Genomic DNA, 26,805 nt, shown 5'->3' on the forward strand with positions numbered 1-26,805 from the left:
TATATGGAGTGATATACTTACTATAACTTCTGCTTACGGATCGTCATAATACGGATACTGGGCCTTTTGGTTTTTTATTCTTTTAAGATGGCTTTTGGAATGAGATCCACCACGGTTCCTGTAAAATGGCGCTTTGACTGCGAACATGGTTTGGAGCTTCTGTTTCTCCTTCTTTGTCTCAATCACTCGGTGAGTGGAAATATCCGATATTCAATCCCAGAGGAGATGAAAAAAGGCTCCTTAATCGGAAACGTAGCACAGGACCTTGGTTTGGATCTGAAGAGGCTCCGGTCTGGCCGGGCCCGGATCGTGACCGGCGAGAGCATCCAGTACACCGAGCTGAAGGCAGACAAAGGGGTTTTAGTGGTGAACGAGAGGATCGACCGAGAGCAGCTTTGCGGAGACACGACGCCGTGCAGCTTCAGCTTTGAGGTCATTTTAGAAAATCCTATGGAGCTCCATCAAGTAACAGTCGAAGTAACAGATATAAACGACCATTCACCTTCATTCTCGAGCAATCGTATCGTTTTTGAAATCAGTGAATCCGCTCTGACTGGAGCTCGTTTTTCCCTTCCAAGTGCCGATGACCCTGATGTGGGCAATAACGGACTGAGAGAATATTTTGTTACTGAAAACCACAATTTTGTAATTAAACAAAACTCAGATGCGGATGGTAAGAAATATGCAGAAATGGTGCTTCAGAAGCCGTTAGACAGGGAGACAAATCAACATCTGTCTCTCAAACTAATTGCAGTGGATGGTGGAACTCCGCAGAGATCTGGTACAGTAAATATAGACATCACTGTTCTCGATGCGAATGATAATGCACCTGTATTTAATCAATCGGTTTACAAAGCTGCAGTAATGGAAAATGCGCCAAGAGATACTCATATTATTACTGTGAATGCAAGTGATGCAGATTTTGGATCAAACAGTGTTTTGTCTTATTATTTTTCAGACAGGACCAGTGCCCTTCGTGATTTGTTTACTATTAATGAAAAAAACGGCATAATATCATTGACAGGAGATATTGACTTTGAAAAAGATCAAAAGTTTGAGATGAGAATAGATGCAAAAGATCAGGGAGGTTTAACTGATTCTAGCAAAGTGATAATTGAAGTTACGGATGTGAATGACAACGCCCCGAGTATCAGCGTCATGTCATTCACTAGTCCTGTGTCAGAGGACTCTCCTCCTGGCACAACTATTGGTATTATTAATGTAAAAGATCTCGATTCAGGTGATAATGGACAAGTGCATTGTAAAATAGAAGGGAATGCTCATTTCAAGATTAAATCCAACTTGAGAAATTACTATACTTTAATAACCGACACTGTTCTAGATCGTGAAAGTGTTTCGGAGTATAACATCAGTGTAGTTGCAACAGATTCAGGGATGCCTCCTCTTTCTGCAAACAAAATCTTTCATTTAAAGATCTCGGATGTGAATGATAATGCTCCTGTGTTTTCACAGAGCGTGTACAATGCATTTATTACTGAGAATAACTCTCCAGGCATTTCTATTCTCACACTCAGAGCTAAAGATCCCGACGAGAACCAAAACGCTCGAATTTCTTATGTTTTAGAAGACTCTAATGTCGCTGGATCTCCAATTTCTGCACACATTTCTGTCAACGCAGAAAGTGGAGTCGTTCACGCAGTTCGGTCATTTGATTATGAACAACTAAAAGAAATAGTTTTTGTTGTTAAAGCTCAGGATGGAGGTTCTCCTCCACTCAGCAGCAACGTGACAGTGAAAATCCAGATCCAGGACCAGAACGACAACCCCCCTCAGGTCCTGTACCCAGTGCAGACTGGTGGCTCTGTGGTGGCTGAGATGGTGCCTCGTTCAGCAGATGTGGGCTATCTGGTGACTAAAGTGGTGGCTGTTGATGTGGACTCTGGACAGAATGCCTGGCTGTCATATAAACTACAGAGAGTCACAGACAGGGCGCTGTTTGAAGTCGGCTTACAGAATGGAGAAATCAGAACTATCCGTCAAGTGAATGATAAAGATGCAGTGAAGCAAAGACTGGCTGTTATAGTGGAGGACAACGGACAGCCATCTCGTTCAGCTACAGTCATTGTGAACGTGGCGGTGGCGGACAGCTTCCCTGAAGTGCTGTCAGAGTTCACCGACCTGATCCACGACAAGGAGTACAATGACAACCTGACGTTTTACTTAGTGTTGGCTCTAACTGTAGTTTCCTTCCTCTTCATCACCTGTGTGGTGGTGATTATATCAGTGAAAATCTACAGATGGAGACAGTCTCGCATTCTGTATCACTCCAACCTGCCTGTGATTCCATATTATCCTCCACGTTACTCAGACACTTTGGGGACAGGAACACTCCAACATGTGTACAATTACGAAGTGTGCAGGACGACTGACTCCAGAAAGAGTGACTGTAAGTTCGGCAGAGCTGGTAGTCAGAACGTGCTGATAATGGATCCCAGTTCAACAGGGACGATGCAGCGGATACAGAGTGAGAAGAACATCCTGGATGAACCTGATTCTCCCATCGAGGTCAGTCATTTTTGCTTCAAATAGTTTTACTCTTTTTAGGCAGCTTTTGTCAGCACCATGGAGAGTAATCACTTTGTCATCTGTCGACTGCAACTAATAATCTTGCTTTTGATTTTCTGTGCTGTGCTCATTAATAGGTACATTGCCCGGTCATTTTTAATACTGGCTCATTTTTTGGTTGTTTTCTTCAAGAAACCGCTAATAAAAATGCATCAACTGTTTGTAGTCGGCCTACTCTCTGAATTATCTCCAAGGTCTGATGATTATATTCATTAGCTTGATAGAGTACACTGCCTTCTAATCCCACTTAAAAAAACATGAAAATCACTCGTTGTAATATGTCTTTTTTTATATATAAATTTTACCCTGTCAGGATTAAACCATACATGTTCTTGTATGTATATGAAGTATTGGAATTTATGTCTCGTCCTATAGTTATATTTCATCGTGCACTTTTTGTAGCGTTGTTCTAAATACATTTTGGAATTGAAATCGCGGATTTCTTTCACACTTCATGTTATCATTCCTTTAATCTAGAGAAATACTAGCATGTTGCTTGAAATTACTGGTGCTTGACTCTAAGAGACGCTGTTGGTCAAGCTATAATCTTGTCTTAATATTATAAAACGCTTCCCTCCTTTTCCACTGTTTTGTAAGAGAGAAAAGGAGATAACAGGCGTTATATTGAGGTTGACCACCAGAGAAACGGAACATTTAGTCCTGTTTTGAAATTTTCATTTCATATGCAGTGCGACACTCGTTGTACTTTCTGGTTAAGGGTCGTCATAATACAGATATTGAACATTTAGTTATATCTTTTATTCTTTTTAACTATTTTTTTTGATATGGCTTTTGGAATAAGATGCACCACAGTTTCTGTAAAATGGCGCTTTTACTGCGGACATATTTTGGAGCTTCTTTTTCTCCTTTCTTGTCTCAATCACTCGGTGAGTGGAAATGTCCGATATTCAATCCCTGAGGAGATGAAAAAAGGCATCTTTATCGGTAACGTGGCGCAGGACCTTGGTTTGGATCTGAAGAGGCTCCGGTCTGGTCGGGCCCGGATCGTGACCGGAGAGAGCACCCAGTACACCGAGCTGAAGACAGGCCGAGGGGTTTTAGTGGTGAACGAGAGGATCGAGCGAGAGCAGCTTTGCGGAGACAGGACGCCGTGCAGCTTCAGCTTTGAGGTCATTTTAGAAAACCCCATGGAGCTTTATCACGTAACAGTTGAAGTAACAGATATAAACGACAATTCGCCAACATTTGAAATTACCAATCTGAAATTTGAAATCAGCGAATCCGCTATGACCGGAGCTCGTTTTTCCCTTGCAAGTGCCGATGACCCTGATCTGTGCATGAACGGACTGAGAGAATATATTATTACAGAAAACAACAACTTTGTTCTTGAACAAAACTCAAATGCAGATGGAAAGAAATATGCAGAAATGGTGCTTCAGAAGCCGTTAGACAGAGAGACAAATCAGCATCTGTCTCTGAAACTAATTGCAGTGGATGGTGGAACTCCGCAGAGATCTGGAACAATAAACATAAACATCACTGTTCTCGATGCGAATGATAATGCACCTGTTTTTAATCAGTTTTTGTATAAAGCGACAGTAATGGAAAATTCCCCAAGAGATACTTATATCACTACAGTGAATGCAAGTGATGCGGATTCCGAATCAAATAGTATTGTGACGTATTCTTTTTCTGATCAACGTAATGGTCGAGGTGACCTTTTCACCATTGATGAAAAAACCGGCAGAATTTCAGTAACAGGAGCTATTGACTATGAAAAAGATAAAAAGTTTGAATTGCAAATTGTTGCAAAAGATCAGGGAGGTTTAACTGATAATAGCAGAGTGATAATAGAAGTGTTGGATGTGAATGACAACGCCCCGAGTATCAGCGTCGTGTCACTCAATAGACATGTGTCAGAGGACTCTCCTCCTGGCACAACTATTGGTATTATAGGAGTTAACGATCTCGATTCAGGTGATAACGGACAAGTGCATTGTGAAATAGAGGGAAATGCTCCTTTTAAGATCGAATCAACTTTGAGAAATTATTATACTTTAATAACCGGCACTGCACTAGATCGTGAAAGTGTTTCAGAGTATAACATCAGTGTAGTTGCAATAGATTCGGGGATGCCTCCTCTATCTGCAAACAAAATCATTCATTTAAAGATCTCGGATGTGAATGATAATGCCCCTGTGTTTTCACAGAGCGTGTACAATGCATTTATCACTGAGAATAACTCACCAGATGTTTCTGTTCTCACACTCAGAGCTAAAGATCCCGACGAGAACCAAAACGCTCGAATTTCTTATGTTTTAGAAGACTCTAATGTCACCGGATCTCGAATGTCTGCACACATTTCTGTCAACGCAGAAAGTGGAGTCGTTTATGCTGCGCGGTCATTCGATTATGAACAAATTAAAGAGCTTGTATTTGTTGTTAAAGCTCAGGATGGAGGTTCTCCTCCACGCAGCAGCAACGTGACAGTGAAAATCCAGATCCAGGACCAGAACGATAACCCCCCTCAGGTCCTGTACCCAATGCAGACTGGTGGCTCTGTGGTGGCTGAGATGGTGCCTCGTTCAGCAGATGTGGGCTTACTGGTGACTAAAGTGGTGGCTGTTGATGTGGACTCTGGACAGAATGCCTGGCTCTCATATAAACTACAGAAACCAACAGACAGGTCCCTGGTTGAAGTGGGCTCACAGAATGGAGAAATCAGAACTTCTCCCCAAGTGAATGATAAAGATGCAGTGAAACAAGGACTGACTGTTATAGTGGAGGACAACGGACAGCCGTCTCGTTCAGCTACAGTCAATGTGAACGTGGCGGTGGCGGACAGCTTCCCTGAAGTGATGTCAGAGTTCACCGCCCTGATCCACCACAATGAGTACAAGGACAACCTGACTTTTTACTTAGTGTTGGCTCTGGCTGCTGTTTCATTCCTGTTCATCACCTGTGTGGTGGTGATTATATCAGTGAAAATCTCCAGATGGAGACAGTCTCGCATCCTGTGTCACGCCAACCTGCCTGTCATTCCATATTATCCACCACGTTACTCAGACACTTTGGGAACAGGAACTCTCCAACATGTGTACAATTACGAGGTGTGCAGGACGACTGACTCCAGAACGAGTGCTGTGAAATTCATGCAGCCAATGAATCAAAGTCTCGTGAGCGTTGATGGAGCTGGGGCTGATACACCTCCAGTGGAACAACATCCGTCAGGAACGTGTTATCGAATGTCAACTCTGGTGAGTGTTATCTGTGAAGTTCATTGTTTTATTTGTCTAATTGACGAGCTAACGTTTCCGCCTCTACGAATCTGCAAATGTTCAGTGCAAGTCAGTACGTGCGCCTGACTGTCGCTGACCATTGTACTGAAATTGTCAGTCATTTATTATCAAATTAACTCGCCTTGTGACTTGCACTGCTTGCAAATGTATTTTGGATTCAAATCACCCTATGACTTGCAAATGACACAATGTACTCAACATGTTTACTCTTGTTTTATTTACACGAAATTTGTTAATAAGTATAGGTCAAATGGCTTCTCAAGAAATAATGATTGTCTACTTCAGGGTGTGCAACAAATTATATTTGGAAAAAATAACAAAAAAAATACGATTTTTACTCTTTGACATGTTCAGTCTTTCAAAGAACGTATCAGTGTGACTTGCTTAGTCTTTTTCTTTTTTAACCTGAGAAAATGGCTTTTAAATTATTGTTTGGATCAAAACATATTTTTGATGCATACGCCAGATACACTTCTTTGAATGGTCTCTAAGTGCCGCTGTTGATACATCTCTGGATTCTGATGGAGCCAGTGCAGTGGCCCTTCCCTCTAAAGCCATTTGGATTTAAAGCTCAGAGATACGATTTGTGTCAGTGTCGAAGCGCTGCTTGTTTTTCTTTGCGGAAAATTAATTTTTCCTATTCGCTTTGTGGACTTTATATCTTCCGTTTCTGGGTGAACACAAAACTCTTCTTCTGTACCTTTGGATTTATGATGGCTTGTTTGTGGATCGTTGCTGGAAGAGGGCGATGGCAAACACCGCTTTTTATTCTTTGTCTTCTGAATCTGAGCTCGGTGACTGGTCAGGCCCGGTATTCCATACCGGAGGAGCAGGCGGAGGGATCGATTGTCGGAAACATTGCAAGGGATTTAGGCTTGGAAGTTGCGAGACTAATATCAGGTAAAGCTCGTATAATAACAAAAGGAAGCCGACAGTATGTCGATCTAAACCGAGACAAAGGCACCCTTGTTATTAAAGAGCGGATCGACCGAGAGGAGCTGTGCGGAAAGACGACGCCGTGTAGTTTCAGCTTCGAGGTCATTTTAGAAAACCCTATCCAGCTTTATCGTGTGACAGTGGAAGTAATAGACATCAACGATAACAGTCCATCGTTCCCAAGAGATGAAATTAGCTTGAAAATCGTAGAAAGTGTTGTGACAGGGACTCGTTTTTCGCTCGAGAGCGCAGAAGACCCTGATGTTGGTCTCAATGATATTCAGAAATACACCCTAAGACCTACTGACAATTTCAAACTCGAAGTGAAAGCCCAGTCTGATGGGGGAAACATTATTGAAATCGTTTTACAAAATCCGTTAGATCGAGAGAAAGAAGAGAGTCACACACTCGTGCTGACTGCTTCAGATAGTGGTGAGCCGCAAAGATCAGGAGCCGTCCGTATTCATATTACTGTTTTGGACGCTAACGATAATGCGCCAGTGTGCAGTCAGCCTGTTTATAAAGCGGAGGTCAAAGAAAACTCACCTGAAGGAACAGTAGTCACCACAGTTAGTGCCAGTGATGTAGATGAAGGAGTTAATGGTGATGTAACATTTTCCATAGCGCATGTCGCTAAAGAGACAAAGCAGCTATTTGAAGTGAATGAAAAAAGCGGAGAGATTAAAGTTGCAGGTGAACTAGACTTTGAAAAGTCTCGAACGTATCCATTAAATGTTCAAGCTAGTGATCGAGGCGGTTATAGGGATACTTGTAAAGTAATTATTCAATTAATTGATGAGAATGATAACATCCCGAGAATACAGCTCATGTCATTTTCAAACTCCATATCTGAGGATTCACCTCCAGGTACCACTATAGCTGTTATTAATGTGGATGATGAAGACTCTAATGAGAATGGTGTTGTGAAATGCTCCATCAACTCAAATATTCCTTTTAAAATCGAGTCATCATTAACAGGTTATTACACGATAGTGACCGATGATTTGATAGATAGAGAAAGTGTTCCTGAGTATAATATCACCATAATTGTGTCAGACCAGGGTTTACCTCCCCTGACAAGCAGTAAAAACATCAATGTTAAAGTATCTGATGTGAATGACAGTCCGCCCAAATTTGAATTTTCTGAATATAGTAAAATTGTACGCGAGAACAACTCTCCTGGGCTTTCAGTGTTTACTCTCAGTGCCAATGATCTAGACTGGGGCCAAAACGCTCGTATTTCTTACTTTCTGGAGGAAAAGGAAATTAATGGCATAGCTGTGTCATCATTAGTGTCAATAAATTCAGAAACTGGTATCGTTCATGCAATGAGGTCATTTGATTATGAGCAGATCAAATGGTTTGAATTTAATGTAACTGCTCGAGATGCTGGGTCTCCTCCTCTGAGCTCTGTGGCTATGATCAAAATAATAGTTCAAGACCAGAACGACAATCCCCCACAGGTCCTGTACCCAGTGCAGACTGGTGGTTCTGTGGTGGCTGAGATGGTGCCTCGTTCAGCAGATGTGGGCTATCTGGTGACTAAAGTGGTGGCTGTTGATGTGGACTCTGGACAGAATGCCTGGCTCTCATATAAACTACAGAAAGCCACTGACAGGGCGCTGTTTGAAGTGGGCTTACAGAATGGAGAAATCAGAACTATCCGCCAAGTGAATGATAAAGATGCAGTCAAACAGAGACTGACTGTTATAGTGGAGGACAACGGACAGCCCTCTCGTTCAGCTACAGTCATTGTGAACGTGGCGGTGGCGGACAGCTTCCCTGAAGTGCTGTCAGAGTTCACCGACCTGATCCATGACAAGGAGTACAATGACAACCTGACTTTTTACTTAGTGTTGGCTCTGGCTGTAGTTTCCTTCCTCTTCATCACATGTGTGGTGGTGATTATATCAGTGAAAATCTACAGATGGAGACAGTCTCGCATCCTGTATCACTCCAACCTGCCTGTGATTCCATATTATCCACCACGTTACTCAGACACTTTGGGGACAGGAACTCTCCAACATGTACACAATTATGAGGTGTGCAGGACGACTGACTCCAGAAAGAGTGACATGAAATACATGCAGCCGATATGTCAAAATCTTGTGAGTGTGGATGGAACTGAGATGGATACACCACAAGTGGAAAAAACCCTTTCAGGCCACTTCTCTCAAATGTCAACTCTGGTAAGTGTCATCAGTATTTATTTATTTTTATTTGTATTTTATATTTCTTCATGCTTTGTTGTCTTCATATATAATGCTTTAAATCAAATGCCAAAGCTATTTCAGTTGCATTTGAGTGTTGCTTTGCAATATGTTATTTTCCTTGAGGACTCATTCTGACCTCAATGCAGTTTCTACTTTTTCAAACAAAACAATACATTTTCCCTGTCAGAACTTTGGATAGATTCCAGTAGTGCACAAAAAGATTTACCAGTACACAATCCCACTCACCATACTGCTTACTAGTATTAACATGTACAGTGTAGTTATCCATATTCAAATACAGTATATCTATATACCTGAGAATATGTGAATTAGCATTATTGGCATCCTTATTCATATAAGACAATAGCAAAAAAACATGTAGTGATTTAATGTTTTATAGAATTATATGTCACTATGTTGTCCTAAAAATTACTAAAGGCTTTCACCAAAGCAAAATTACTGAATCCTCTACTTTTCCTATTTTAGCCAAGGTATTACATAATTTACGAGCAAGAATTGTTGCCAGCTTTTAAGTACCGAGTCTGTGTTTTGGTTTGTTTGAGTATGTTGATGAGTCATTTACACCTGCATACTATCTTTCTCCTTTCTGATCTTGTCTGGGTAATAGTAAAGCTAAAATGGATATCAACATAATTTCATTGTATTTTTGGTTATTTCTAAGAGCGAGAAAACTCGCCATAACCACTGCTGGGAAGATTGACTCAATAGTACTTAGCGTGAAACAGAATGTTTTCTGATCATTATTGAGTTTCTATCATGCCAATATGTGTGTATATGCGTTTTAGGTTTTAGCTGTAACGTTTGAATATCTTCTTCACCAAGTACATTACCTTGAATGGGCTCTGAGTGCCGCTGTTGTTACATGACTGAATATCTGACTGTTCCTGATGGTAGTGCAATGTTCCTCCCCTTTGAAATAATTCGGATTTAAAGCACCGACAGACGACGTTTTCATAGTGTGGTGCCATCCATCCTGTGTCCTTCGTGGAAAGGTCTTGTATCATTTCAACTTAAGGATTTTATGCTATTCCTTTTTCAGCAGAAGGATCACATCGTCTGTACCTTTGGATTTATGATGGCTTGTTTGTGGATCGTTGCTGGCAGAGGCCGATGGCAAACACCGCTTTTTATTCTTTGTCTTCTGAATCTGAGCTCGGTGACTGGTCAGGCCCGGTACTCCATACCGGAGGAGCAGTCGGAGGGATCGATTGTCGGAAACATTGCGAGGGATTTAGGCTTGGATGTTGCGAGACTAATATCAGGTAAAGCTCGTATAATAACAAAAGGAAGCCGACAGTATGTCGATCTAAACCGAGACAAAGGCACCCTTGTTATTAAAGAGCGGATCGACCGAGAGGAGCTGTGCGGAAAGACGACGCCCTGTAGTTTCAGCTTCGAGGTCATTTTAGAAAACCCTATCCAGCTTTATCGTGTGACAGTGGAAGTAATAGACATCAATGATAACAGTCCATCGTTCCCAAGAGATGAAATTAGCTTAAAAATTTCTGAAAATGCAACACCGGGAACTCGTTTTACTTTGGTGAGTGCAGAGGACGCTGATGTTGGTCTTAATGATATTCAAAAATACATCCTTAAACCATCTAATAATTTCAAATTGGAAGGACAAAATCACCCGGATGGGGGCAGATCAATCGAAATGGTTTTACAAAACCTATTAGACCGAGAAAAGGAGGAGACCCAGTCACTCGTTCTAATAGCTACAGATGGTGGTGAGCCACACAGATCAGGGACCGTCCGTATTCATATTACTGTTTTAGACGCCAACGACAATGCGCCAGTGTGCAGTCAGGCTGTTTACAAAGCGGAGATCAAGGAAAACTCACCTGAAGGAACAATAGTCACCATAGTTAGTGCCAATGATGCAGATGAGGGAATTAATGGCGAAGTTATGTATTCCATGCCACATTTATCCAAGGAGGAAACTCAGCTGTTTGAAGTGAATGATAAGAGTGGAGAGGTTAAAGTTGCGGGCAAACTAGACTTTGAAAAGTCAAAGATTTATACATTAAATGTTCAGGCGAGTGATCACGGGGGCTTCACTGATACATGCAAAGTAATTATTCAATTAATTGATGAGAATGATAATGTCCCAACAATACAGCTCATGTCATTTTCTAACTCCATATCGGAGGATTCAGCTCCAGGTACCACTATAGCTGTTATTAATGTGGATGATGAAGACTCTGATGGGAATGGTGTTGTGAAATGCTCCATCAACTCTAATATTCCTTTTAAAATCGAGTCATCATTAACAGGTTATTACACCATAGTGACCGATGATTTGTTAGATAGAGAAAGTGTTCCTGAGTATAATATCACCATAATTGTGTCAGACCAGGGTTTACCTCCCCTAATAAACAGCAAAAACATCAATGTAAAAGTGTCCGATGTGAATGACAGTCCGCCCAAATTTGACATTTCTGAATATAATAAAATAGTACCAGAGAACAACTCTCCTGGGCTTTCAGTGTTCACTCTCACTGCCACTGATCCAGACTGGGGCCAAAACGCTCGCATCTCTTACTTTCTGGAGGAAAAGGAAATTAATGGCATCGCTGTGTCATCATTAGTGTCAATAAATTCAGAAACTGGTATCGTTCATGCAATGCGATCATTTGATTATGAGCAAATTAAATGGTTTGAATTTAATGTAACTGCTCGAGATGCTGGGTCTCCTCCTCTGAGCTCTGTGGCTATGATTAGAATAATAGTTCAAGACCAGAACGACAATCCCCCTCAGGTCCTGTACCCAGTGCAGACTGGTGGCTCTGTGGTGGCTGAGATGGTGCCTCGTTCAGCAGATGTGGGCTATCTGGTGACTAAAGTGGTGGCTGTTGATGTGGACTCTGGACAGAATGCCTGGCTCTCATATAAACTACAGAAAGCCACAGACAGGGCGCTGTTTGAGGTGGGCTTACAGAATGGAGAAATCAGAACTATCCGCCAAGTGAATGATAAAGATGCAGTGAAGCAAAGACTGACTATTATAGTGGAGGACAACGGACAGCCCTCTCGTTCAGCTACAGTCATTGTGAACGTGGCGGTGGCTGACAGCTTCCCTGAAGTGATGTCAGAGTTCTCCGACCTGATTCACGACAAGGAGTACAATGACAACCTGACTTTTTACTTAGTGTTGGCTCTGGCTGTAGTTTCCTTTCTGTTTATCACCTGTGTGGTGGTGATTATATCAGTGAAAATCTACAGATGGAGACAGTCTCGCATCCTGTATCACTCCAACCTGCCAGTGATTCCGTATTATCCACCACGTTACTCAGACACTTTGGGGACAGGAACTCTCCAACATGTGTACAATTACGAGGTGTGCAGGACGACTGACTCCAGAAAGAGTGACTGTAAGTTCGGCAGAGCTGGTAGTCAGAACGTGCTGATAATGGACCCCAGTTCAACAGCGACGATGCAGCGGATACATTGTGAGAAGAGCATCCTGGATGAGCCTGATTCTCCTGTTGAGGTTAGTTGAACAATGTTTGTTCCCTTGAGACGTTACCGTGGTTCTACTGTTTTTTGACATGCCCTGAGTTGTATCTGCATTTAGAATAGTGAATCCCAAGCATTGTGGCAGCGGACTCGTGTTATCAGAACCATGGAGAGCAACTGTATTTGCCTCCCCAAATGTACTATTAGTTCATACTCTCAAACTCTAAGCACATTACCCACAACTCAATTCCATTATCTTATCCTTTGTGTTAACTTCCCTCAAAAATGATTGCATTGTGTATTGAGGCAGGCTTATCTGTTTTATTCTTCTTCTTTTTTTTTTTTTTTATAATAGCGTGTTGGTAATAATGGAAAACATACTTACTGTCACTTTTGAAGGTTCTGTTCCGCCTGTATGTATCTATTTCTTTTCTTTCATGTATGTTTTTTCTGTCAATATTTCCAGCATTTTTTCTTTGTTTGGTATAATTCAGCGATTCAGGAGTATATTAATGATATATTCAATATGCCAATAATGTGAAACTCAGACATCTGAGGGTTTTTTTTTGTACTGTCTTCATAAGATACTTTGACATCACTTAAGTTTACTTCGAATTCAGTTGATTGTTTACTTTATGTGTTGAGTGATAGTTTAGATCACATGATGGAAACGATTGTTAAATTCTCTTTATACTCGGGGCTATTCATTGCTCGATTCGGGCTCTAAGAGACGCTGTTGGTCAGTAAAACAGAGACGGGGTGGTGGTTTTTCACGGAGGAGAGAGAGCAAGAGAGAGAGAGAGAGAGAGAGAGAGAGAGAGAGAGAGAGAGAGAGAGAGAGAGAGAGAGAGAGAGAGAGAGAGAGAGAGATAGGAGGGGGTAAAAGCAGTCTTAGTACGTGTGGGGATATGAGGAAGAGCCAGTCACTCTGACTCCACATTTTGGATCATACATTTTCTTTTCTTTTTTCATATTTATGCGACGAAGTCTATTTTGGGGGATTGTTATGCGTAAATGAATGATTTGATTGGTCGATAGATTCGGAGTTTTACTCATAACGACATGGGCGTACAGCAGCAACGATGCGGAAAATGGACAGCGACATGGCAACTATATATTCTCGCTTCGGCGATATCCATGATCGGTGGTCAAATTCGGTATTCAATTCCAGAGGAGATGAAGAAAGGATCCATGATCGGTAATGTAGCACAAGACCTTGGTTTGGATCTGAGAAGGCTCCGGTCTGGTCGGGCCCGGATTGTGACCGCAGAAAACAACCAGTACACCGAGCTGAAGACAGACAAAGGGATTTTAGTGGTGAACGAGAGGATAGACCGAGAAGAGCTCTGTGGGGAGGTCACACCGTGCAGCTTTAGCTTTGAAATCATTTTAGAGGATCCAATTGAACTGCACAGGGTAACGGTCGAGATATTAGACGTCAATGACCATGCACCCACGTTCAAAAATAAAGTGATTGATTTAGAAATAAGCGAGTCTGCTACGATAGGATCCCATTTCGACTTGGAGAGCGCGTATGATCCCGATGCTGAGATTCACGGCTTGCAAAATTACGTTTTGTCGCCAAATGATAACTTCGTTTTGAAGCAACATTCCAACGCCGACGGAGTTCGCTTTGCTGTGATGATTTTACAGAAGCCACTGGACAGGGAGTTGAACCCGCAGCTCTCTTTAAAGCTGATAGCAGTCGATGGAGGGACTCCACAGCGCTCTGGTACAGTGAATATAGAGATCACTGTTCTTGATGTAAACGATAACCCTCCTGTATTTAATCAGTCTTTGTATAAAGCTGCAGTGGAAGAAAATGTTCCTATTGGCACCTATATAACTACAGTCAATGCATCCGATGCCGACACGGGCTCAAATGGCGAAGTTACATATAGTTTGTCTGACGTCAAGGGGAAAAATGCAGGGAAATTCAAAATTGACAGTGTTTCTGGAAAAATATCAGTTCTTGATGTTATAGATTTCGAAAAAGACAAAAAATACGAGATTAGAGTTATTGCTAAGGACCAGGGTGGTCTAAGTGACGCCACTAAAGTTGTCGTTGAGGTTGTAGACGTGAATGATAATGCTCCCCTTATTAATATAATGTCATTCTCGGGTGTCATTTCAGAGGATGTTTCGCCAGGCACAACTATAGCAGTTTTTAATGTGAAAGATGCAGATTCTGAAAAAAACGGCCAGATATCTTGTTCAATAGATTCCAAGCTCCCGTTTAAAATCCAATCTTCTTTGACTGGTTACTATAATTTACTTTCAGATGTCGCCTTTGATCGCGAAGCAAAACCTGAGTACAATATAACAATAACTGCTACTGACTCAGGTTCATCCCCACTTTACACGAGAAAAACCTTACATCTAAAACTTTCAGACGTAAACGACAATGCTCCGGTCTTCACCAAACCAAGTTATTCTGCATATATAACTGAGAACAATCCCTCTGGTATGTCAATAGTCAGTATAAGTGCAAAAGATGCTGACTGGAACCAAAATGCGAGAATTTCATATTTTCTGGAAGACACGCAGATCAGTGGACAGTCAGTGTCTTCCTTTGTGTCAATAAACTCTGAAACTGCAGTTATCAATGCAGTGCGCTCTTTTGACTATGAACAAATTAAAGAGCTTTTTTTCACAATCAAAGCTCAGGATGGAGGCTCTCCTCCACTCAGCAGCAATGTGACAGTGAAAGTCCAGATCCAGGACCAGAACGACAACCCCCCTCAGGTCCTGTACCCAGTGCAGACTGGTGGCTCTGTGGTGGCTGAGATGGTGCCTCGTTCAGCAGATGTGGGCTATCTGGTGACTAAAGTGGTGGCTGTTGATGTGGACTCTGGACAGAATGCCTGGCTCTCGTATAAAGTACAGAAAGCCACGGACAGAGCGCTGTTTGAAGTTGGCTTACAGAATGGAGAAATCAGAACTGTCCGGCAAGTGAATGATAAAGATGCAGTGAAGCAAAGACTGACTGTTATAGTGGAGGACAACGGACAGCCATCTCGTTCAGCTACAGTCATTGTGAACGTGGCGGTGGCGGACAGCTTCCCTGAAGTGATGTCAGAGTTCACCGACCTGATCCACGACAAGGAGTACAATGACAACCTGACTTTTTACTTAGTGTTGGCTCTGGCTGTAGTTTCCTTCCTCTTCATCACCTGTGTGGTGGTGATTATATCAGTGAAAATCTACAGATGGAGACAGTCTCGCATCCTTTATCACTCCAACCTGCCTGTGATTCCATATTATCCACCACGTTACTCGGACACTTTGGGGACAGGAACTCTCCAACACGTGTACAATTACGAGGTGTGCAGGACGACTGACTCCAGAAAGAGTGACTGTAAGTTCGGCAGAGCTGGTAGTCAGAACGTGCTGATAATGGACCCCAGCTCAACAGGGACCATCCAGCGGATACAGAGTGAGAAGAGCATCCTGGATGAACCTGACTCTCCTATTGAGGTTAGTTCTGATAGATTGTTGGAAGTTTTTATTCACTAGTAAGAGTGTTTTATGGATACCAGCAGTATGATATTTGGTTTCACAGGAAGCCTTCTTTTTAAACTAACTGGTTTGACATTAACGTCTCAGTTAAAAGAGGCAAAGTATAAAAGATGACGAAGAGCATAGAAAAAAACCAAGATATGTATTTTGAGTTCAACTTTGTGTTTTTTGATGTATGCAAATATAGTATAATGAGCCATTCATCATTATTTTTGTCCTCATTGACAATTAGTCTAATAAAAAATATATATTTATTTTCCAGATATGTATTTACTCATACCTTCATGTTAGTCCTCCATAAATTTATATACTAACCAATAATAATAATAATAATAATAATAATAATAATAATAATAATAATAATAATAAGGACGATGATGATGATGATGATGATGATTGTTATTGTTATTGTTATTGTTGTTATTGATGTTGTTGCTGTTATTGTTATTGATATTAGTATTGATATCATTGATATTATTTAGCAATACATGTCATAGTGGAGCAGAATTCAAGTGAACATTTATATGTAAAATAACAAACGTTGTGGTCATTTGTTAGTCAATAGCCAAACGATGTCACCTTACTTAGTTGTAGTGTTTCATACTTGTTCTTGTTGTGACGACCTTTCCTGGTGTGGTATGTTTGGTGCATCCTTTGTGTCAAACAAATCATCCCAACTACTTGTATTCTCAAGCACAAATGGTGTATGATTTGTTTGTTGCTCTCGCATAGAGCAATTTGTAGTTTTCATATTTGGCATGCTTGAAGAGTAAATATGAAGTAAATATGAACTCGTGGACACATTGTGATCAGGCCTTTACATCAACGGGGTAATTCCCACTTGTCTCTGCAGTGTGTAGTTCAGCCCATCCCCCTCACAGGGACGCTGTTGACCAGTGTGCAGAATGACTCAGGCTCAATGTATGTACGTCACCCATCATCTTGAAATGTGACGGAGAAGGAGAGAAAATACAGGCACAGTTAAAACCTGGATATGAACACACACGGACATATTACACGGATTATTGTCGGAAATTCGAGTGTTTGGTCTTGTTTTCTATCATTTATTCAATTGAATATTCTTGCTGCTCTTTGGATTCCATTCTCCTTTTTGTTCACGGGATTTTGACAGAACAATGGCGCACGCAGTAGGTTTACTGTTGTTTCTCTCAGTTGCGACTCTGAACTCGATCTCTGCGCAGGTCAGCTACTCCATTCCTGAAGAAATGGCGAAAGGGTCTTTGATCGGAAATATTGCACAGGATTTCAGTTTGGATATAAAGCGGTTGAAAACGGGAAAGGCTCGAATTTATACAGAAGAAGACAAGGAATACGTCGAGCTAAATAAAGAGAAGGGAGTCCTCGTTACTAAAGATCCAATAGACAGAGAAGCTCTTTGTGGACAGACGACGCCCTGCGCTCTTGATTTTCAAATCATTTTGGAGAATCCGATGCAATTTTACAGCATTACTGTCGAGATTACCGACATTAACGACAACGCACCAGAGTTTCTAAACGGTGAAATTAAGATTGATATAAGTGAAAATGCCCATATTGGGTCAAAATTTGTTTTAGAAAAAGCTGTGGATGACGATGTGGGTAACAATGGGCTGCAAGGCTATTCGCTCAATTCCAACGAAATATTCCGTTTAAATCCGTACCGAATAGGGAGCAGTAGAAATCTTGAAATGGTTTTGAAAAAGACACTTGACCGAGAGGAGCAGGACCGTGTGACATTAGTGTTGACTGCTTTGGATGGCGGCAGCCCACAGCGATCTGGAATAATTCAGATTATCGTAACTGTGTTGGACGCCAATGATAATTCACCCGTTTGCTCTCTAACGGAATATAAGACCAATGTAAAAGAAGATGCACCGAAAGGAGCTGTTCTAACCACAGTCAGTGCGTCAGATGCGGATGAAGGCCCCCATGGCAAAATAAGGTATTCCATTACCAATGCACCAAAAGGAACTTCAGGGTTATTTGACATAAATAACGAAAACGGTGAGGTCGTGCTGATGGGAAAGCTTGATTATGAGAGATTTCCTCATTATGAGATCGACGTTCAAGCATCTGATGAAGGCGGTAACTCAGATGTATGTAAAGTAATAATTGAGGTGCTTGACACGAATGATAACCCGCCAGCAATTAACATCGTATCAGCGTCATCCTCCACATCTGAGGATGTTAAGCAAGGTACTGTTTTAACGATGATGAAAGTCCAGGATCCAGATTCAAACGAAAATGGAAAGGTCCACTGCACTTTAGATGATAATACTCATTTTAAAATGGCGTCCACGTCCAATAATTTCTTTACTTTAGTAACAGACAGTGATTTAGACCGAGAGAAATCGTCTGAGTATAATATCACAGTGATCTGCTCTGATGAGGGAGTTCCCTCCCTCTCCAGCAGCGTCACTCTCACATTACAGATCGCTGATGTCAATGATAATGCACCTGTCTTTGAGAAAAGCTCATATGAGGCCTACATAGTAGAAAACAACACACCAGGTCACTCAATATTCACAATAAAAGCTGCTGATGCTGACTGCAACCAGAATGCTCGTGTTTCTTATTTGCTGGAGGAATCATCTGTTAACGGAGTGCCAGTCTCCTCATATGTGTCTGTCAGTGCAGATAGTGGAGTCATCCGTGCAGTGCGCTCGTTTGACTACGAACAGGTCAAAGATTTCCAGTTTCTCATCAAAGCTCAGGATGGAGGCTCTCCCCCACTGAGCAGCAACGTGACAGTGAAAATCCAGATCCAGGACCAGAACGACAACCCCCCTCAGGTCCTGTACCCAGTGCAGACTGGTGGCTCTGTGGTGGCTGAGATGGTGCCTCGTTCATCAGATGTGGGCTATCTGGTGACTAAAGTGGTGGCTGTTGATGTGGACTCTGGACAGAATGCCTGGCTCTCATATAAACTACAGAAAGCCACAGACAGGGCGCTGTTTGAAGTTGGCTTACAGAATGGAGAAATCAGGACTGTCCGGCAAGTGAATGATAAAGATGCAGTGAAGCAAAGACTGGCTATAATAGTGGAGGACAACGGACAGCCGTCTCGTTCAGCTACAGTCATTGTGAACGTGGCGGTGGCGGACAGCTTCCCTGAAGTGATGTCAGAGTTCACCGACCTGATCCACGACAAGGAGTACAATGACAACTTGACTTTTTACTTAGTGTTGGCTCTGACTGTAGTTTCCTTCCTCTTCATCACCTGTGTGGTGGTGATTATATCAGTGAAAATCTACAGATGGAGACAGTCTCGTATCCTGTATCACTCCAACCTGCCTGTGATTCCATATTATCCGCCACGTTACTCGGACACGTTGGGGACAGGAACTCTCCAACACGTGTACAATTACGAGGTGTGCAGGACGACTGACTCCAGAAAGAGTGACTGTAAGTTCGGCAGAGCTGGTAGTCAGAACGTGCTGATAATGGACCCCAGTTCAACAGCGACGATGCAGCGGATACAGAAAGAGAAGAACCTCCTGGATGAGCCTGACTCTCCTATTGAGGTTAGTTTAACAGAAAAATTGGTTTGATAAAAACACGTTACTTTTTTGTCCCTGGCTATAGTTTTGTTGTTGTTGTTGTTGTTTTTGTTTATTGATGCGTGACGAAGGAAAGAAAAAAAAAAATGTATATTTATTTAAACGTTTGATTTTCTATTTTCTTTTTTTCTTGTCATGTATGGCATCATTTCAAGGGGGAAAGTATCCTTGTGTCGTTTATTTTCAATCAGCACCATGGAAAGCTCCCCAGCCGACCCTTGGGACAGTTTTTGAGGTTTTAGAACAGGCCAAGAAGTGTGATCAAAAGTTAAACAGTTTGTCGTTACAGTTCAGACCGGCATTTCCTCCGGGTGTGTGTGTGTGTGTGTGTGGGTGTGTGTGTGTGTGTGTGTGTGTGTGTGTGTGTGTGTGTGTGTGTGTGTGTGTGTGTGTGTGTGTGTGTGTGTGTGTGTGTGTGTGTGTGTGTGTGTGTGCGCGCATAATTTTACATACAGATGAATACATATACATTTAGAGTGAATTTGTCACTCTTGATTTTTTTTATTGTATTTATTTATTTATGTATTTATTGGAGGTGCCACCGGTTTGTCTTCTCCCTACATCACACAGTGAAGGTAATCTTTCGTGTTCTTTGTATCGTTCCTGACTATACCGAGGGTATCAAATAACGTGGTGGCAGTACATTATTTTCTGCCTTCCACAGCAGTGTGTAGTTCAACTTGATGGGCTCTTAGGGCCGCTGTTGACCAAACGGTGATTGTGAGGAGAAGGAGCCAGCAGTCCCTCCACCCATTAGTACGAATATAGGACAAGAGAAAAGACACAATGAACAGAACGGAATATGATGTCGACTTGATTCTTACTGAGTGGACGGATACTTTTTTTTCCAGTGTGATTTCCAGTCTGCTTGGTGATTACAAAACTTAGTACGTCTCCGTTCAAACTGGATGTTATCTGGATTTGTGCGCGTTTTATTTCGACAGTAACACGACGGTCAGAACAATGAAACGGCAAGTATTGCTTCTCATCTCGTTATTTGGCATCAGCTTAGTAACTGGGCAGGTCAGTTACTCTGTTCCAGAGGAACTGCCGAAAGGATCGTTCGTAGGTGATCTTGCACAGGATTTGGGTCTGGATGTGATAAGATTGAAGTCAGGAAAAGCTCGCATATATGTGGGTGACAGCGCAGAGTACATCGAGCTGAATAAGGAAAAAGGAGTCCTCCTCGTCAAAGATAAAATAGATCGGGAGCGTATCTGTGCACAGACGGCACCCTGTGCTTTGCATTTGCAGGTTATTTTAGAGAATCCGATGGAATTTCACAGCGTTAACGTTGAAGTCAAAGACGTCAATGACAACGCTCCGATGTTCAAACGCGGTGAAATGAAATTCAGAATAAGCGAGTCGGCTGTTATTGGAACGGTATTTTTACTCGAACAGGCAATAGATCTGGATGTGGGTGAAAATGGCCTACAGAGATATTTGTTAAAGCCAACTGATAATTTTGCGTTAAGGCTGCAAAATCAAGCAGACGGAAGCAAGATGGTTGAAATGGTTTTGCAAAAACCTCTTGATCGAGAAAAACAAGATCATGTGTCGCTAGTCCTGACTGCAATAGACGGCGGCGAGCCGCAGCTCTCAGGCGCCGTTCAGATACACATAACTGTGCTTGACAGTAACGATAATGCTCCAGTGTTTACACAGAGAACGTATAAATCGACCTTGAGGGAAAATTCACCATCAGGGATGGTAGTAATCTCAGTTAGTGCCACAGACTTAGATGAGGGATCAAATGGAAAAATATCCTATTCAATTTTAAACTCTGTTGATGATTCCTCTGAAATATTCGACATACACGAAGAAACTGGTGAAGTTAAATTAGTGGGAAGGACAGACTTTGAAAAGAAACGTCAGTATCAAATTCACGTTAAAGCCAGTGACGAAGGTGGACTGGCCGATTCTAGTAAAATTATTGTCGAAATACTTGATACGAATGACAACGAACCAACAATTAATGTGATGTCAAAGTCCAGTGTGGTGCCAGAAGACATCCTGCCTGGTACAGTTGTGACTATTGTAAATATTCAAGATCCAGACTCCGGTGAAAATGGAAAAGTTAATTGTGATATAAACAAAAATGTGCCATTTTCAGTCTCATCCACAACGAATAATTTTTTCAGTATCACAACAGATAGTAATTTAGACCGAGAGATATCATCTGAGTATAACATCACAGTGACCTGCTCTGATGAGGGAGTACCCTCCCTCTCCAGCAGCGTCACTCTCACCTTACAAATCTCTGATATAAATGATAACGCACCTGTCTTTGACAGGAGTTCATATGAGGCCTACATAGTAGAAAACAACACACCAGGTCTCTCTATATTCACAATAAAAGCTACAGACACTGACTGGAACCAGAATGCTCGTGTTTCTTACATCCTGGAGGACTCCTCTGTTAACGGAGTGCCAGTCTCCTCGTATGTTTCCGTCAGTGCAGATAGTGGAGTCATCCATGCAGTGCGCTCGTTTGACTATGAACAGATCAACAATTTCCAGTTTCTTGTCAAAGCTCAGGATGGAGGCTCTCCTCCACTCAGCAGCAACGTGACAGTAAAAATCCAGATCCAGGACCAGAATGACAACCCCCCTCAGGTCCTGTACCCAGTGCAGACTGGTGGCTCTGTGGTAGCTGAGATGGTACCTCGTTCAGCAGATGTGGGCTATCTGGTGACTAAAGTGGTGGCAGTTGATGTGGACTCTGGACAGAATGCCTGGCTCTCATATAAACTACAAAAAGCCACAGACAGAGCGCTGTTTGAAGTGGGCTTACAGAATGGAGAAATCAGAACTATCCGCCAGGTGAATGATAAAGATGCAGTGAAACAAAGACTGGCTGTTATAGTGGAGGACAACGGACAGCCCTCTCGTTCAGCTACAGTCATTGTGAACGTGGCGGTGGCGGACAGCTTCCCTGAAGTGCTGTCAGAGTTCACCGACCTGATCCACGACAAGGAGTACAATGACAACCTGACTTTTTACTTAGTGTTGGCTCTGGCTGTAGTCTCCTTCCTGTTCATCACCTGTGTGGTGGTGATTATATCAGTGAAAATCTTCAGATGGAGACAGTCTCGTATCCTGTATCACTCCAACCTGCCTGTGATTCCATATTATCCACCACGTTACTCGGACACTTTGGGAACAGGAACTCTCCAACACGTGTACAATTACGAGGTGTGCAGGACGACTGACTCCAGAAAGAGTGACTGTAAGTTCGGCAGAGCTGGTAGTCAGAACGTGCTGATAATGGACCCCAGTTCAACAGCGACGATGCAGCGGATACAGAGTGAGAAGAACCTCCTGGATGAACCTGATTCCCCTGTTGAGGTTAGTCTCTACCATATTTAGATTTTTTTTATACAGTCCTAACTTTTTATTTTTTTCCAACACAGAAATATACTGACAACAGCATCTGCAATATGTTTCATTAGCGTCATTGTTTTGCAAAAGTCGGTCTACAAAACGTAGCTTGAGTTCCAGCACCACGGACAGTGCTTGCAAAAGAAAGCACTTGTCCCTTTCTCTTTCTCATATTTTTATTATGTAATTCATTAATTAATTTAAATAAATATTAATACTTACAGAAAACATCGAAAAACAGCATCGAAAATATACTTTCAGTAGTTCCTTGTGTCATTGGTTAATAGGCTACTTGTGTTATTGCAGAAGAATCAACGTGTGTAAATTGTATATTAATTTAACAGCATTGCGGTTAATTAGGATATTTTAGGTGTTGTATTCGTATCCCTTGTTGTAATCCTCGGCTCAGAATATTCTGCAGTGTGCACATAAGTAATAAACTTTTTGTGAGTTGTTACTGTAGCATTTATGTTTTCGTTGTTGCTTTATTTTTCCTATTTTATATTATATCCTGTATTTACTCAGTGTGATCGATTAGTAATTTAACATGTCATTGTTGACGTGTTATGATCCTAAATGAAACTAGAATTATTTCAGTAAAACTAATTGCCTGTTCTTAGTTGTTTAGTTTTACGATGCCTCTAAAAGCGCCCTGCAGTCCAGCACACTGCACAGAGTGTGACGCTGTTCGCCGTTAAGTTTCTGAGGAAACATGTTGCAGTACCTCCCATACACGTCAGCACTGTGCATTCAGAAGCAAAGCCTGCGCTTCCAGTCGGATTTCCCATGAAGATCAGAAGCAAGGGATGTGGCGAATAATGATTGTTTATTCTTTATTTTTTAAACATTCCGAATAGATTTTACCTTTTGGACCTAATTGTTTTGTCTCGAAGTCAAAATTGGAAGCTGAAGAGGGATTTTACCACTTTTCTTCAAAAACGCGTCGATCGGAACAATGGGAATGGAAGCGCTGTTGTTTATCTCGATGCTTTCTCTTCGTGTCATACGGGCGCAGGTCAGCTATTCTGTTCCAGAGGAAATGGAAAAAGGAGCTGTCATTGGAAATATAGCCAATGATTTAGGTCTAGGAGTAGGCAGATTGAATTCCGGTAAAGCTCGTATTTTTACTGGCAACACTGAGGAGTACGTCGAGCTGAAGCGAGAAAAAGGAGTGCTCCTGATGAAGGAGAGAATTGATCGAGAAGCGCTCTGCGGTCAAACAATGCCTTGCGCGCTCCATTTCCAAATGATCCTGGAAAACCCAATGGAGTTTTACACAGTGACGGTTGAAATCACTGATATTAACGACAACCCCCCAACATTCGAGAGAGGTGTGATGAACTATGAAATATCCGAGTCTGCTCTCATTGGAGCTCGATTTGTCCTAGAAAAGGCGATTGACGGCGACGTTGGTTTAAATGGCTTAAGCAGCTACACGCTAAAACCCAGCGATAATTTTGCATTGAAAACCACCAGCCGAGGGGATGGCAGTAAACATGTCGAAATGGTTTTACAAAAACCCTTAGATAGAGAGAAACACGAGCATTTATCATTAATTCTGACCGCTCTGGATGGTGGTTCACCACAGCGCTCAGGGACACTGCGAATATCTATAACTGTTTTAGACGTAAATGACAATCCACCCGTTTGTTCAAAGGCAGAGTATAAAGCAGGTGTAAAAGAAAACGCTCAGGTTGGCACTGTGATAACGACAGTTAAGGCCACCGATGTAGATAAAGGAATTAACGGAAAAGTGACCTATATGATTCCTAAGTCAGCAGCAGCAAGTTTTTTTAAAATAGATCCTGACAGTGGCGTGTTGGCACTAGCGACCAATGTAGATTATGAAAAACGGAGACTTTACGAGCTCGATGTACAGGTGTCAGATCAAGGAGGGTTATCGGACGCATGTAAGGTCATTGTAGATGTGACGGACACAAACGATAATGCTCCGATGATTAATATCATGTCTCGAGCAAATACGCTGTCTGAAAACATGAACCCAGGAACGGTGGTGACAATGCTTAATATTCAAGATCCAGACTCAAACGAGAACGGCAAAGTTAAGTGTGTTCTAAACAAAGATATACCTTTCGACATTAAATCGTCCACAAACCATTTCTTCACTGTTATAACAGACAGTGATTTGGACCGAGAGGCAGCCCCTGAATATAATATCACAGTGACCTGCTCTGATGAGGGAGTTCCCTCCCTCTCCAGCAGCGTCACTCTCACCTTAAAGATCTCTGATGTAAATGATAACGCACCTGTCTTTGAGAAGAGCTCATATGAAGCCTATATATTAGAAAACAACACACCAGGTCTCTCTATATTAACAGTAAAAGCTACAGATGCTGATTGGAACCAGAATGCTCGTGTTTCTTACATCCTGGAGGACTCCTCCGTCAATGGAGTGCCAGTCTCCTCATATGTGTCCGTCAGTACAGAGAGTGGAGTCATCCATGCAGTGCGCTCTTTGGATTTCGAGCAGATCAGACATTTTCAGTTCTATGTTAAAGCGCAAGATGGAGGCTCTCCGTCACTCAGCAGCAACGTGACAGTGAAAATCCAGATCCAGGACCAGAACGACAACCCCCCTCAGGTCCTGTATCCAGTGCAGACTGGTGGCTCTGTGGTGGCTGAGATGGTGCCTCGTTCATCAGATGTGGGCTATCTGGTGACTAAGGTGGTTGCTGTTGATGTGGACTCTGGACAGAATGCTTGGCTCTCATATAAACTACAGAAAGCCACAGACAGAGCGCTGTTTGAAGTGGGCTTACAGAATGGAGAAATCAGAACTATCCGCCAAGTGAATGATAAAGATGCAGTGAAACAAAGACTGACCGTTATAGTGGAGGACAACGGACAGCCCTCTCGTTCAGCTACAGTCATGGTGAACGTGGCGGTGGCGGACCGCTTCCCTGAAGTGCTGTCAGAGTTCACTGACCTGATCCATGACAAGGAGTACAATGACAACCTGACTTTTTACTTAGTGTTGGCTCTGGCTGTAGTTTCCTTCCTCTTCATCACCTGTGTGGTGGTGATTATATCAGTGAAAATCTACAGATGGAGACAGTCTCGCATCCTGTATCACTCCAACCTGCCTGTGATTCCATATTATCCACCACGTTACTCGGACACGTTGGGGACAGGAACTCTCCAACCTGTGTACAATTACGAGGTGTGCAGGACAACTGACTCTAGAAAAAGTGACTGTAAGTTCGGCAGAGCTGGTAGTCAGAACGTGCTGATAATGGACCCCAGTTCAACAGCGACGATGCAGCGGATACAGAGTGAAAAGAATATCCTGGATGAACCTGACTCTCCAATAGAGGTTAGACGTATTTAATGATTTCTTTGTGGAGTTTTTTTCAGTTGCTCTCTTGTATACACATTTTATAACCCATACATTTCACTTAGTTATGTTTTTGTATTACACGTTCAAGTCTATGTTATTGAACCAATGAATGAATTAATGGATGTATTCTGAACATTTAAAAATACAAAAAATAATTGAAAAACAAGTGAAAGAAAGAAAGAAAGAAAGAAAGGAAAACCATCAAAATAGGTAAAGCAAAAAAATATAATTTATTTAGGGCTAGCACACTCCAATTTCTATTGTATGGCACTTGCTTTACATGTTCAAAAGGGGGTTTGGAGAAGAATAAATTCATTTGGAAAAGAAAAAAAAATCTCACTGGAGGTTCTGACGTTAAAGCCACAGTACAATAATTTATGTCGCTATGACTGTTTTGACAGTCAGTCATGGTGTTGATTTTAGCGACCGATAGTAATCATGCAAGTTTGAAACGTTGTTTAAATACCTTTGTCATTCTGCTGTATAAGTTCAGTACCGTGGACAGCGACAAA

General features: G+C 42.0%; 2 protein-coding genes and 1 pseudogene across 3 annotated transcripts; all 3 read left to right on the forward strand.

Annotated features, from left to right (window-relative positions):
* The first annotated feature begins 87 nt into the window (after positions 1-87).
* LOC308111337 (protocadherin gamma-A9-like) lies at positions 88-2,390 on the forward strand (annotated as a pseudogene). The gene has a single exon. The product of its transcript is annotated as a protocadherin gamma-A9-like (transcript).
* A 79-nt stretch (positions 2,391-2,469) lies between these two features.
* Positions 2,470-12,518, forward strand: LOC308111338 (protocadherin gamma-A1-like; the record flags this gene model as incomplete). The annotated part of the gene is made up of 3 exons (XM_080466200.1): positions 2,470-2,526; positions 3,441-5,657; positions 12,357-12,518. 3 exons carry the CDS (start codon positions 2,470-2,472, stop codon positions 12,516-12,518), a joined length of 2,436 nt encoding a protein of 811 aa, XP_080322326.1.
* Positions 12,519-13,374: 856 nt separating this feature from the next.
* Positions 13,375-26,284, forward strand: LOC308111339 (uncharacterized protein; the record flags this gene model as incomplete). The annotated part of the gene is made up of 5 exons (XM_080466201.1): positions 13,375-15,911; positions 18,158-19,539; positions 20,406-20,425; positions 20,499-22,861; positions 24,861-26,284. Exons 1-5 carry the CDS (start codon positions 13,538-13,540, stop codon positions 26,282-26,284), a joined length of 7,563 nt encoding a protein of 2,520 aa, XP_080322327.1. The 5' UTR covers positions 13,375-13,537.
* Between the last annotated feature and the right edge of the window lie 521 nt (positions 26,285-26,805).

Source organism: Lipophrys pholis (assembly GCF_963383615.2).
Source record: "Lipophrys pholis genome assembly, chromosome: 6".
NCBI classification, from domain to species: Eukaryota; Metazoa; Chordata; class Actinopteri; order Blenniiformes; family Blenniidae; genus Lipophrys; species Lipophrys pholis.